At 36.7% G+C, this 15,464-nt stretch overlaps 1 protein-coding gene across 5 annotated transcripts in view; it reads right to left on the bottom strand.

Moving 5' to 3' along the window:
- The window catches only part of RBM26 (RNA binding motif protein 26), a 57,584-nt gene that overhangs the window by 23,261 nt on the left and 18,859 nt on the right, over window positions 1–15,464 (bottom strand). For 3 of the 5 annotated variants that reach the window (XM_065638242.1, XM_065638274.1, XM_065638250.1), the window contains exons 7-14: window positions 14,249–14,488; window positions 11,496–11,663; window positions 11,002–11,142; window positions 10,103–10,214; window positions 9,141–9,300; window positions 7,597–7,761; window positions 3,971–4,102; window positions 2,911–2,982 (exon numbers count right to left, since the gene is read on the bottom strand). In XM_065638242.1, coding sequence (XP_065494314.1) covers window positions 2,911–2,982; window positions 3,971–4,102; window positions 7,597–7,761; window positions 9,141–9,300; window positions 10,103–10,214; window positions 11,002–11,142; window positions 11,496–11,663; window positions 14,249–14,488 — 1,190 coding nt within the window. The remainder of the gene's footprint in view (window positions 1–2,910; window positions 2,983–3,970; window positions 4,103–7,596; window positions 7,762–9,140; window positions 9,301–10,102; window positions 10,215–11,001; window positions 11,143–11,495; window positions 11,664–14,248; window positions 14,489–15,464) is intronic. The other 2 variants (XM_065638258.1, XM_065638267.1) reach the window with 1 other exon arrangement.

Here is a 15,464-nt window from a genome sequence, read left to right as displayed (position 1 = left end):
TACATAAGAATTCTAAACATAAGATTATAAAACCTTTCCATTGAGATTTCACATGTACTTCCAAGTTTCAAATACATAAATGTTACGTATTTGAGCATAATTAAGGAAACAGAAGACTGAGATTTTCCCAATAATAACTGAAGTTTTTCTTTTTTTGTTTTGAAGTTTAAAACGCAATTTTTCATGGCTGCATGAATTTTCCAAGCAAAAAATGAACATAATTTTAGAGACTAAGGTCCAAAGTAGATACAATAGTTCTTTTTTATATGCAGTTTGTGCAAAGCAGAGCTTGCACAATCAACAAGAAGTAACTCAAATACAGGGAAGTCTTCAACATCGTACAGCAAAGGAAGAGACTCCTATGCCTCTCTGCCCTCTTTCCTACATTTGTGATGAGGTATGAAAATTTCTCCATGATTTACTGAGAACACAGTTGTCTGCTATACACCCTCTCTAAAGTATACTATGTACACCCCCAAAATACCTGAAGATTTGGCCTGTTCTGTTCTTTTATCATATTCCTTAAAGGACATTTTGGCCATGTTAGTACTGATAAATCCATGGCTAACTGCTGGAGATAAAGGCGTGATCTTGTCCACCTTGTTAGCAAATCACAGCAATTATGCAAATGGTATCATTTCCAGGAGTTTAAATATATATATGTGGAAAATTAAAAGCTGCATGCAGAGTCTATTGGTCACCATGCACTCCATAAAATAAGACAACGCCCACAAACAGAAGAAAAGAAAGAGAGACAGCCAAGAAACATGAGAAAGATAGAAAAGATAAAGAGATTAGAAGAATTTACAACAGGAACACTTCATACAAAAGCTTTTCACTTCATTGTGCTATTTATACTATTTCTTCGCACAATATATTGTTTTCTAGAGTAAGCAGCACGAAGAGAACAAAAAAGAAAATCAAAGCATGTTATGGGGTAGCATAAAAAGTGATATAAGATGCTCTAAGCAGGCCATTAAAAAGAAGATGAAATATTTTTAAACTTATTAAAGCACATTAATATATACACAATCCAATAACGTGGTTCCCATTACAAAGCAGCTTCAGGAGAGGCTACATCACAAACAGTGGACCAAGACAAAAATATTGACACACTCTTTTTGCCCTGAACTGTCTTCATGGCAGAGTGAACCATGCTTCCTCATCTCTTTAACATAAGGAGAGATGCCACAGCAGATACACCTGCATCAACTAATACACAAGAGCAAGAAGCAACATGTTAATGTCTTCTAAATCTCTTAATACTATTCAAGAGAAAGAATACCGTGAATCTTTTCAAAAGTTCATAAAGTTTAAATCCCTATACAGATCTTAAAAGGCCTCACAATGACTGTTTCGCCTCCTTTTCCTCCCGCTCTTTGGGGAGCATAGCTACCTATTTTCTTACTGTAAAGTACTTGAAAAACCCTGCGATCAGACAGAAGCAAGAAAAAAAGTCTAGGACATGATATCTGGTTTTTTTGACAGCTGTCAATCTTTTAATTTCTAATGGTTATATATCATTGTCACTGCAAATTAAGCAAGGTATTTCCTTGTAAAGGGATAGTAGTAGGTAAAACAGGGCAAACCAAGTTTCAGAACTCTACTAAAAATGCCAAAGGAAACAGTTGCTTCACAACCCATTCACTGAACAGCCCAGCAGTTCATCAAAACCAGTCTGCACTACAAGATAACACAGCAGAAAACCATTTCAGCACAAATTTACTCTTTGTAGAAAAGTGTTTCAGAATAACTCTTACGGAACAGGAAAAAAATATATTTCCACTCAAACTGAAGCAGACTTCCTATTTCTAAAGTAAGTATAGAGTATGTATCTAAAATGTTGTTCTGGAATACACAGTTATATATTTATCTGCAACTAGTTTAGGACAACAGGAATGCAACTAATCAAACAAAAAAAGAATACAGGCAAGAAGCCAAGATCAGTCCATTTAGGTGGACTGCTCGCCTTGAAATGTGTCAGAGACATCTTCTACAATTAAAACATTACATATTGTTACCTTTGTATATTAAATACAGCATAGTATCTTTTGAGAGAATTTTACTTGTTAGATGCCACTAAATGCATTAACTGCCATACTATAGGGGCAGAGAGTGAAACACAGTGGATACTTTGTTTATTTCAGTCAAGCCAATTCCCAACAGAACAGATGTATAATTAAGCAAAGGAAACTTGTTACCAGGTAAAACTTGCTGCCTTCCTACCAAAAGTCTTCTCAAAGGGATGTTATAAACATCCATAAAGCCTGTCCCTTAAGGTGTTCAGTAGACCTGGAAACATTAATCACAAACTTTGCTACTAAAGTAAATACATCACCACCTCCGTGTTCTGAAAATTGCAACCACCGGGTGAAACACGTAACTCAAAACCACAATTCAGATGCACCTTTCCCACATTACCCACCTCTGTGCTTTCTAAACTGATTAATTTCCACTTTTATTTTTTCAAAAGTACTGCAAATTTCAAGACCAAATAGTAGGGTAAATGTTACAGCATCATGTTTTAAGGGACACAAAATCCCAAAAACATTTTTATAGAAAAGCTTTCAATAGATTCATATGTAGCGTCAAAATGTATTTGTTTTTTAAATTTATTTCTATATTCTTTTAACAGCTTGTGATCCTGAAACATATGTAGCTATGGAATCTAGTATATTAAAACAAAAACCACAAAAAAAGCAGCTTCTGTCCTAGCACGTTTTATTCTTCTTATAACCATTTAGCCATCTGCTAAGCTAAGTTTCAATATATTATACTTCATAAAATTAACCTTTAACCAATAACTTTATTCATAGTTATGAGACAAACTTAATATTGACACAAAGGGTTTTATAATAAAAATTCTACTGAAACTAAAAGTGAGAGGAAGAAAATGAGACATACTCTTACCTTTTCAGTTGTTGGAGTAACCGGTTTTGACACAAAACCCAGTCTATCCTTCACAGATAATTTAGTCACATTCTAAGAAAACAAAACAAAATTAAAGTTAAAATATATTTTACCTTATGAATATTTTACTGTTTCCTCTGTAATCCCAAATGTTAGAAATTTAGAAAAAAACATATTTAACTAATAAAACCATAGACGTTTAAGCAACAAGAAAAATAATACTAAAGCAGTTGATTAAATGTATTTTAGATATTTGATTTTATAGTTAATATACATCTATCTATAAATAGATCGGAGATGACAAAGCCAAATTTGGAATCAAAGATCATACTACATATTTTTTGCAAGAAGTCCATGACATGCTAGTTAGCAGAGGATTATCTACACAGGCCCTTATAAACACACTTCAGTTTTTGTCTTTTATAATCTGGTATTTGCAGGCATCAACCGCAGAAAGTTGTTGTTTGAATTTAAACCACAAATGTTTTCTCAAGTGTGGTGGTCTTCCTTTTCAGAAGTAAAATTAAAGTAGTGGCACAATGCTAATCATGAAATACTTCTAACATAATAAAATTAAAAGGCTATTTCTAATCAGAGTAACATGCCAACATTCTGTCATTATTCATATTGGTGCTGTGGTTACATTCTTCCTTGTATTAAGGATGACATACAAATACTGAAAACACTTAGAGATGCTGATCATCGGTCTCTAATGCCTCTAGCTGTTTAACAGATATAAGAATAGTTTCTAGTTTTTCGGAGAGAAACCAACTTTATTTTGAAAGCTGAAAATATTTTCAGAGTCTCTAGGTTTTTTAAAAACTAAGTAAAAACCTATGATACTAAAAATGAAGTACCATGCTTGGGTAAGAAAGCCAAGTATCGTTGCACTGAGGAAAATTAACACCAAAACACCACTCTCAATCAAATTAGATGCACCTATAAGTAGTAAAATGTGCACTTGCACAATATGAGTAACTGTAATGGATACATTCAATACACTATGGAATCTATTACAGAAAGAAAAACATGCAGCTGGTTTTTTGACTATCATACATACCTGAGTGACTTCTGTATTGGCACTCTGTGCTTCTGCAGGTTCAATATTACTTGCAGGTACTGGACCTAATCGCTCCTTGACTGATTGCTTCACTACTGGTAAACTCGGTTGCTGAACTAAGGGTTGTATTACCTGTAACACCACCCCCAAAAAAACCCCCACATCATAATATTAACAAAAGGCCACTACATATATGTAGTTCAATAAATACAAAACAAAATTGCTGCAATGGCATTTAGATTTACACTTCTTCCTTTCTGTCATCCAATAGCTTTTTCACCCGATGGTATAAATAGACACTTCATGAGATTTAGGATGTTATACTGACTATTTGTGTAGTGCATACAGTGGTAACATCTATTTTGCACTTGCAGCTCACGGAAGTGATCAAACGACCCTGATCTATATCTATTAATCATGCCTCCTTAGACTTTCTTAATTTCCACCTTTTAGAACCAAACAAAAATTAATAAGCAGTCTTCTCATTCCTTTCACAAATTTTTCATCATCAACCATTAAGTTACGTAAAGGTGAAATACAAACTTGTATCACAAAGACTCTCACGTTTCACACCAATATGTTACTTTTCATCTCCTATGTGTTTAACTTGGACAAAACAGAAAAAGAAATAAGGATATGAAGACATGCAGTCATGGGACTGAGGAAATAGAAAACAGAGCAGCTAATATTTACTTTGCTTTTTTTTCTTTGACAAAAACATAAAAAACACTTAGGACCAAACGAAAAAAAAAATGCTTCCAAGCAAGCTTCCTGCCATATTTATGACCCTCAGGAGGTCACCTAACCCATTTCTCCACTCCAGGGCAAAGCCAACTATAACTAAGCCATTACCGACAGTATCTATCTATCTATCTAGTTCTTACAGACTTCCAATTAAAGAGATCCTATCACCTCTCTAGGAAAAGTGTTTCAGTATCCTTTGGCATCAGAAAATGTTTAACATTTAACCTAAATTTCCTGTGCTGCCTTTTAAGCCCAGTACTTCTTATTTTATCTACCACAGATGTGGAGAGCACATTATTTCTGCTTCTTGGCAGAAGCCTTTTATCTGATGATTTGTTATGGTTGATTCCCACCATCTTTACCAAGTACTTCCCCTGCTTTCAGAATTTCCACAAGCAATCCTGCTGAGGAAACAGCAATGGTGAAGAAATTGTGCAACACCAGGTACTACTGAAGTGACAACTTAAACACCAACTGATTTTACACTGAAAAATAAAAAATCAAAAGCCTGTCCTTAGTGCCTGACAGATAGAAAATCTGGCTGGAAACCATTATTAATACAGGTGAAATTAATTCAGCTGCAGTTAATTAATACACCAGAAATCTTGACAAAAATTCAAATACAGTACGAGAAGTACTGTAAGAAAAAGGTTCTCATACTACTTGTAGATACCCTACTAAATATTAATGTCAATAAAAAGAGAAGTAAACATATAAGGCTTTCAGAAGCATTAATAAATTAGCAACACCCGTTTAGCGACTTAACAATTGTATAGTTGTTATATTTTGGGGTAGAGGAAGATGAAAGCATTGCACTTAATGTTTTAATTTTCTGTTTAAGTTTTTCTTGCCATTGTGCGCCCACAACAGACTTCAAATTGTAGCTTCCTGACACATGATAAAGGCTGTCGTTTGTGAAGCAGGAACTCTTAATACTATTACCTGGTATCAAGGGAAATTCACTCTCAAGGTTAACTTGCCAGAGGTGGTGTGCTGGGAAGCTAGTAACATCACTGAAAACCTTAAGATTATTTAAAATTCATGTTTTCCAAAATAAGAAATATACAGATCAGACATTCATTTGGAAATACACAATTAATACTCCAAGATGGAAAGTATAAACAGCAAATAAGCTGATGTCAGTAACTATTCAAGCTATGCTTCTCAAGATAGGTGATGATTGTGTTAATTCAAATTACATACTCCACTGCCCTCTTCTGGCTGATCAGAAGTAAATCAAGCTTACAACATAAATAGCAGTTTGAGAAGCACTAGTCCACATGAAGCACCAAGGATATTTATGAATCTGAATCCAAACTCAAATCTAAAGGATAGTAACGGGGGATACAATGAGATAGGTGTCCTTGAAAGTGCATTTTTGTAGATTAAAAAGTAGGACATTTCTTACAAAAGGAAAGAAAGGAAATTGTTGCCTAATGTGCCCTACAGCAGGATTGCTACGGAAAAGTGGGTCATTGATTCTGAATGACGACAACATTCACCATCTGGAGAAAGAAGGAATTCAAAACTTAGATCAGCAATTGAAAGAATCATCTAACAACTCATTTGTTCATTATACCAATGTATATAAATAAATGAACTTTTCTTCTACAGAGCCTGCCCCATATCTTCTACGTGTAGAATTTGTTCCACACTGGCAGCAAATCCAACAAAGCAAGATACACAAGCATCTAGAGGGACTTGCTACATCGAGAGCTAACTGAAAATACTCTGCCCAATAACCTACACAACATGGGAGAATCCAAGCTTCCCATTATGTTTGGATAGTACCACTAAACCTGCTAACAAATCTGATTTGGCTTGCCACACGTAACAAATCAAAGCTCCACAAAAGTAATTGCTGGTTTGTATTCCTAAAAAGTTGCCAATGCTACTATCCACATGACAACTACTAATAGGTGCTCCACTGTGCAATTCGATCCAAAAACGTATAATAGAATATTTCAGCTGGAAGAGACCTACAGTGACGACCTAGTCCAACTGCTTGATCATTTCAAGGCTAGTCAGAAGTTAAAGCATGTTATTAAAGGTTTTATCCAAATGCCTGTTAAACACTGACAGCCTTGGGACATCGATCACCCCTCTAGAAAGCCTGTTCCAGTGTTTGACCACCCTCTCAGAAAAGAAATGGTTTCTAATATCAAATTTGAACCTCCTCTAACACAGCTTTGAACCATTCCCACATGTTCTGTCACTAGACACCAGAGAGATCAGCTCCTCCCTCTCCACTTAAAAATGTAAAATGTCCCTGATCCATTTCAACTAAATTAGTGTCTCTAATGCAGCTTTTCTCTTACACCGCTGCGTGCATGTCCTCTCTCTCTACACAAATGCGTATATATATCTGTATATACATATAGGTACCTTTGTGTAAAACAAATTCTACTACTACTTTCTAAAACAGTATGCATAGTCAACAGGAAAGGAAAAAAGAAAAGACTGGAAAAACAGCACCTTTTGGAAGAGATTATCTTCCAAGAAAAGAAATACAACTCTGCTGTCTTGACTGTGCTCACCAGAAGAAAAAAAAAGTCTATACTAGTCAAAGCAAAATAGATGTTATTCAGCAGACAGCAGCATCAGATCTTGCTTCACATGAGATGACAACAGAGTGGAATTCTTCATAAGTCACAGACGGGTTTTCTTTAAATACCTTCAGTATTATCTTGCTAATCAACTCCTGAACCTTGTATCTGAGGTCAAAGAATCTAGAACTAAAGAGTAACTTTTGGAAAAGAATTACATGAAGTCTTCATTATTTCAAAAGGACTTCGTTTACTTCCTATACATATTTTTTAAAAATGTTTCAAAATATTTTAATTTACATCATATTCTACATAGAATAGACTTAGATCCTCTACCTTCTGCGTGGTAGTTTGGATTTGTGGTGCGCTGCCTTCTCGATGCCAATAAACTTTAATAAAACGATTATTTAGTACTGCTTCTGTACTAGATATAGCTTTCTTTGCTTCCTCGTGTGTGGCAAACTGAATAAGGGCACCTTCTGGATCACCTTGATATGCAACCTAAGATTGAAAACAGAAGAACAAAACTTATTGCATGTAGGTTTTTCATTTGTGTCTCTTATTATCATAAAATCACTAGTTTCAGGGTTCGGAAGCTTACAATTTAAACCCAATACGGGTCAGCAGATAAGCATTTGCCCTTCATGATTCTGTTTGAAAAACCTGGTGTCAAGATGCAACCTTGAGATTAAGCTAATAAACTTTAAGAACAGTTGAAAAACCCAAACCAAACAAACTGAAGTAAAACACCTAAACAGTATTTCTAATCGCAAATATGACAAGAGGAAGCATCACTACAAAAAAATACAGGGGTCAGTTAATAAATGTCCTAGCTAGTGTCAGAGCTAGATAACAAAGTCCATTTTGGTTTTCATTTGAGCATTTACATACTGTTTTAGACACCTCCAAAGGACAAAATTACACTTTTTCGAAGAAGAGCACAGCTTGCAACATCTATCTACGTATGTCTGCCTCTCTATGCATACTCACACACAATTTTATTTGCCTTACTGAATCATACTGGCTGCTAATAGACTCATATTCTCAGGTAAACTATGGAAAGGCTTAAGAAATATTTAAGAGCAATTAAGAGAGATTTAAACTCCCTCAGTGTTCTGACAGGCACAGGAGGTTTAATCTGTACTTTACCATTATGCACAAAATATTCTATTACACCTCTTTGTTAAACCTCACCGTGCAAACAAGGAAGCATCCATGAAAACACTGGCTACCTTCTGAAACTTATTCACAATGAAACATGACGAAAGATCAGATTAGAGTAGCTTAGAGACTGGATATGAAATACTGCCATCACACATACAGCCTGTAATATGTAACATCAACCCAAGTCAGGCCTCAGTTCTTTGCATGTCTTTTGTGTGTTTCCCTAATCATTTTCTTATTTTTGTTTATAAATGTGGGTCACTGGGATACACCACAAAATAACTATAAGGGTTAAACCCTCACTGCTATGGGACTAGAAAGTAACTATATCACAAGGACTGCTTTCTGGATGAGAAATACAGGTCTTCTGTACTCCCAGTTTATCTCAAAAAATACAGAGGGTTTATGATATCAGATCCAAACTTGAGAAAACGGGCGAAGGAAAAACTTCCAATCAATTTTCGGTGTTTTAAACTATGTATCTTAAAAGTCTTATCTGTAAGGAAACTTTTGTTCAAAAGTTAAAAGAACATTTCATTTCTGCTTCTTCAATAACAATTCCGTTAAAAAACAATGAGATCTTGTTTAAGAAAAAAGTTAGGAAAATAATAAGAACAGCTTCAGGGAAACAGCTAAAAAACATATGGCATTCTCCTTTTAGCAGCTACCTCTATCGTTAAGTCAAAGCATACTGCCTTCTCTTTGTTGACTCTTACCTGCAAGTTGACTAAATTTCCGAACTTACTGAAGTGCTCATTAAGTTTGCTGATATTATTAAGTTCTGGGGGAACTTTCCTCAATTCGAGTTTTGTATTTTCATTTCCAAACTGCACCTTCTTCTGGAAACCTGGACTATTTGTTCTGTTAAAATTTTGCCTGAAACAAATGAAAATCAAGCCAGAAATCCATAGCAAGCTAGCAAACACCATGTTAAATTATATATGCTTGCATAGGAGCATTTGAGACACAGAGAGAAAGATCTGCAGACTTTAAAAAAATGTAATTTTAGAGAAGTGCAGAAGAGTACCGGACAAAGGCCCATAAACCTGCAGTTTTCCCCACCAATACTCCCAAGCACACCCCAGCATATAAATCCATGAGATAATTCACAGTAAGATGCTTGTGTTGGTAAGCCCTGACTTCTACATTGCTTCTCTCCAAAAACTATTCCTCAGCTGTTCCACGGAATCTCCCCACTAACGTTTGTAATAACTATTACTTCAAGGCTCTCCTCAGTCCCAGTAATCTCTTAAAATCCCTTCCAACCTTTTGTCACCCCAGGTATATCTGGACACCAAGCACTGCACCCTGTATTTTCTGTCAGTAACATACCTGACAACTCAATCCAAAATAGCAATGATACAATTCACATTTCAAAAGTGAAATCAGTCAGCCCTAATAACAATCACACTGCAGCTTCTCTGTTTTTTACAACATTCCAGCTTTTAAGGAGTAGATCCTGGTATCACCTAAAGCAACTTCAGCTCTCTCTATACTGCCTTTGAGAGAAGACAGTCAAATACACACCACACTATGGTGTGATTTACTTTAGTACGGTCAGTTTATTCACAGTTTAACTTCCTTGTAATTTATATAAATTTATATATGTTTCAGATTACACAAAAGAGCTCCACGGAATTCCAACTATTAAGTCAACCTTGTGTTAATGAGCACTCACTTGTCAAACCAAGTCTTCTTTGCAGGAACTCCACCATCCCCTGCACCAATTGTTCTTTTCCTGGATTCAGCATCTACCACTATTCTCATACTACTTTTATTGGGAGGTTTTTCTGTAAACAGACAAAAAGATTTTACAATATTGTTGTATTTTCTATGTATTTGATCATAAAAAGGTACTCTCAATTTGCATTGGAAAGCACAACTGTGTATTTTAAATGACTATGATCCTTGTTCAAACCGGATCAATTCCTGGTCACAAACTTTTCTTATCTACCAACAGATGCTGTGACAGATCAAAATAGCTAATAGGTTTTTTTTGTCACAGTAATGTCATAAAAAAGGAAAACAAAAGAGGTGTGACAGAAAGCATCTGCCTCAAGATGACTGCACTCACTGATTCACTATGTCCATACAACGCTTGGAAACCCACAACATTTCTGCTCACACCTCCATTCTACTATTAGATGGCATACACGAAAACGCTCATGATAGGAAATGTACAGTACTCCAGAGCACTAACACCTAGGAGGCAAGATTTAGGGATCAGGCAGGAGAGGATTGGCTCTTGCTGAAGAATAGGAATCATAATGAGGGACTGCTCACTGAAAATACACCAACAGAAACACAGTAAACCCACATTAAAAAAAATTTGAACAAAGTGACTAGTTATCACAGTCAAGTATTGACCATGCAATACTCCAGCAAGAAATTTCATTTTACCTGTAAAAACACACACAAAGCAACTATGAGCGTAATTCCTTATTCAACTGAACTACTCTTAATTCCAGAAGACCTCAAAAAAATACAGTGTTTTCAGTATTACGTTCTCTGAAAACTGCCTCAATCTGCATTAATGTAAGAAAACCAGCTGAACTAAGTATAGCTTTGAGAGTGTACCTCTGGGTGGTAGATCCATATCACCCGACGTGAGTCCTATCAAATTTGGTCTTTGGGCATGTACTCTATGTCTATACATAGGTCTTGATGTATTTGTTATACTTGGAGCTTCTGGATTATAGCCATCTGTGTCATACGTTTCTGGTAACAAAGAAATTGTCTAATTAAAATAAATTGCAGTTAAAACCCCTAAGGTTTCAAATATAACATTTCATTAATTGCAAGATATAGTTACAATGGAAGAGTTCTAAAACCACTATCCTAAAAAACGTTCATGCCAAGTTTTCTGCTTAAACATGGTGAAAACATTATTCCATTGTCAAGATTTACATTTTACACACAAATTTTACTTCTGTCCTGAACTGAGTTAGAAAAGAAGTGTGTTAAGTTACTGTCACAGTCTAAATAATATAAACTTATTCTCCCAAACTATAAAATTATAATCTCTAAAAAGTACAGTATAATATGAATCAATGTTATTCTATTTAGCAAACCTTGTGGGCAAAGCCTCAGTACTACACCTGCTGTAAAAAGAGAGGGTGGAGCAGGAGGCGGCTGGTGATGAATACCCGTTGTAACAACAGCGGGAACTGAGCTAGTTGCTGAGTTTGGGGGAGCATCCATGCCAGCAGGCTGCAATGGGGGAAGTGGAGGCGGTGGTCCTGTCAAAAGCAAAGGAAATCATGGCACTCATTTATTATCCACTAGACTTACATTACACTCAACTTACAAGGAATGTGACCTGAAATGTTTTTAAGGCTATTTAAAAAAAAGGAGGTGAGAGGGCATGCACACAATGCTGTATCATTCATTCATTCATATGAAACCATCCCCACCAGCAAATGACCGAGAACTTAGATTACAGAGAAAAGCATTCGAGTAGTTTAACATTTTTCCAAACACTTCCTTTCTATAAGCAAAATTTAACTGCTAAGCCAGTATTTATCTTCACAGCCAGAAGATCTTTAAAGCTCTATAAAACTCCCTCAAAGAAACAAATTCTATTTTTAAGAGCATACAACAAAAATATTTTATAATGACAGTAACTAACTTTATTGAAATTATTTTTCCAAACACCCAAAAAGATACCTGTAACCCCGGTAGAAAGTCAAAGAGATCATTCAAACCATTTGACTTTTTTTTTTTTTTTTTTTTTTTTTTACAACAGGTAACCTGACATTTGCAAAGCGGAGCAGTCAAGACTGACCTTCAGTTTAATCATTGGCAAAACCAGTTTTGGAAAAAGAGACAAAGTCACATATATTTGGACTTCCCACACAGATCTGGAAATAGCACGTGAGGCAGAACTGATCATCCCAGCAATACAGTTACTCTCTCTACTAAGTGAAATACATAAGTTCAGTTCTTACTGAAATATACTATCGACTGGAAACGAAAACAGTTTAAGAAACTTTCAAGCAACATCAAATATAAATTGTTTTTTAATGTTACCAAGTGGGATATCTAAGTTAATAAAAAAGAGAGCAAGCAATAATGACATAAAACAGTTTTAAACTGTTTTTAACATAAAAATGTTTATAACAGTTTTTAAACAACACAAGAGAACAGAATACTAAGCTGCTCTTTTATGAATGACAGCCAGGCACACAAGTCTTCATGTAATTTTTAGTACGTGAGCCAAAGTACCTTTCAATGAAAGAGCAAAAAGCTGGAGAATTTTCTTAGTTACAGGTTTAGTTTCAAAATCAGTTGCAAATGACATATTTTCAGGTGTAAATTTGATGGGGTCATGAATTCTTTAGCATCACAAATGAAAAGCCAAATATCTGTTTCATAGCATTATAGGATCATTTAGATGGGAAAAGACCTTTAAGACCATCAAGTCAAACTGTTAACCGAGCACTGCCAAGTCCACCACTAAACCATGTCCCTAAGTGCCACATCTACATGTCTTCTAAACACCTCAAGCAATGGTGACTCAGCCACTTCCCTGGGCAGCCTGTTCCAATGCTTCACAACCCTTTCTGTGAAGACATTTTTTCCTAATATCCAATCTCGACCTCCCCTGGTGTAACTTGAGGCCATTTCCTCTTGTCCTATCGCTAGTTACTTGGGACAAGAGACCAACACCCTCCACGCTACAACCTCCTTTCAGGTAGTCATAGACAGTGATAAGGTCTCCCCTCAGCCTCTTTTTCTCCAGGCTAAACAGCTGCAGTTCCTTCAACCACTCCTCATCAGGCTTCTGCTCCAGACCCTTTACCAGCTTCATTGCCCTTCTCTGAACTTGCTCCAGCACCTCAATATCTTTCTTGTAGTGAGGGGCCAAAAACTGAACACAGTATTTGAGGTGCGGCCTCACCAGTGCCCAGTACAGTGGGACAATCACCTCCCTAGCCCTGTTGGCCACACTGTTCCTGATACGAGCCAGGATGCTGTTGGCCTTCTTGGCCACCTAGGCACACTGCTGGCTGATGTTCAGCCAGCTGTCGACCAACATGCCCAGGTCCTTTTCCACTAGGCAGCTTTCCAAGCACGCTTCCCCAAGCCTGTAGCGCTGCCTGGGGTTGTTGTGACCCAAGTGCAGGACCCTGGCTTCATGCAATCAGCCTTAGCCCATCCAGATCCCTCTGTAGAGTCTTCCTACCCTCCAGAAGGTCAACACTCCTGCCCAATTTGGTGTTGTCTGCAAACTTACTGAGGGTGCACTCAATCCCCTCATCCAGAGCATTGATAAAGAGATTAAACAGAACTGGCCCCAATACTGAGCCCTAAGGAATACCGTTTGTGACCGGTCACCAACCGGCTTTTACTCCGTTCACCACAACCCTTTGCACCCAGCCATCCAGCCAGTTTTTTACCCAGTAAGAGTACACAAGTCCAAGCCATGAGCTGCCAGCTTCTCCATGATAATGTTGTGGGAAATGGTGCCAAAGGCTTTACTAAAGTCTAGGAAGACAACATCCACAGCCTTTCCCTCAGCCACTAAGAAGTTCAGACAACTTCTCCTATAAAACTCCAGGAACTGAGTTTTGCCATGCCATGCTTTTGCTTAAACACAACTACAATATTATCTCATATTCAAGATTCACATTTAATATGCAAATTTTACAACAATCAACTATGCAACAATTACTATTAAAAAATATTTTGGGGTAAGCTATGCCATAGCAGAAGACAGTAAAACTTTCTAAAATATAGCTGGCATTCTTAAAACAGCTTTTTGCCATGCATGCAACTCAAGTAACATCCAGGCTTTTCTACTAAAAAAATAGGTTTTAATTACCTGTTACAGGTGGAAGGCTAGGTGGCAAGGGGCCTGGTGGTGGCACTGGAGGTCTAAGGTTAACAGGAGGAGGACTCAGAATGGGTGGAGGGGGAGGAAGTCCAGGAGGAGGTGGTCCTTCGACAACAGGAGGTTGTGCTGGAAAAGGCAGAATGCCAGGAAGATTCACGTCTTCTACCACTACTGGATCACTTCCATGATCAAAGGGGCACATGTCCCCTCTCATACAGAAACCCTTTTCTGAAACAGCAAAACCAAAAAGAATTGTTGTTAGTATTCAACAGCTGTAGTTTGATTCAGAGCAGATTAGAGATTATCTATGTGTAACGCAACAGTTTGTACATTAAGAGCTTCTCATACCAACAGAAATTTATATTAGCAAATTAAATCGACCATTTATTTTAACAGTCAGCACACAGGAAGACCGCAGCTACATTCTAGCAGAATAAATACAGGACTTAGATTTTTCTTGAAGAATTAATTCTGCATTGTATTGTAACAAAATGTGAAAGCAAAGAATGAAATCTGGGTGTTGTCGCATTAACAAAAACACAGTGTTTCTAAGTAAAAAGTGCAGATATCGGGATTGAGAAACCCCTATTAAAGTTAGAAGTTAATATTATAAAATTCTAACATGAGAAAATTCACTCAACTTTTTCCTCCTCTGCAATTATTTCAGGAAGAATTAGAATATTTTGTCATAGTATGTGATTGTGTAAGAGCAAAATTTTTCATTGTTTGCCTATATTTGTATTGTATATGTGTCTATATGCATACATATGTAAATAGTAATTATGTACATATACATAAAAATAAATATGCATTCACTTCTTCTACAAGCAAGTAAAACATTGGAGCGAGCGCAGAGGAGGGCCATGAAAATGATCAGAGGGATGGAACACCTCCCCTATGAGGAAAGGGTTGGGGTTGTTCAGCCTGGAGAAGGTTCTGGGGAGACCTTATTGGGCCTTTCAGTACTTACAGGGGGGTTGTAAGAAAGATGGAGACAGACTTTTTAGTAGGGCCTGTAGCGATAGCACAAAGGGTAATGGTTCTAAACTAAAGGAGAATCAATTTAGGCTAGATATAAAGAAGAAGTTTTTTACGATGAGGGTGATGAAACACTGTCCCAGGTTGCCCAGAGATGTGGCAGATGCCCCATCCCTGGAGACATTCCAGGCCAGGCTGGACAGGGCTCTGAGCAACCTGATCTACA

Source organism: Caloenas nicobarica, chromosome 1 (genome assembly GCF_036013445.1).
Source record: "Caloenas nicobarica isolate bCalNic1 chromosome 1, bCalNic1.hap1, whole genome shotgun sequence".
NCBI lineage: Eukaryota > Metazoa > Chordata > Aves > Columbiformes > Columbidae > Caloenas > Caloenas nicobarica.
Note: the sequence above shows the minus strand (reverse complement) of the source record. Positions and strands in the feature narration are given on the sequence as shown.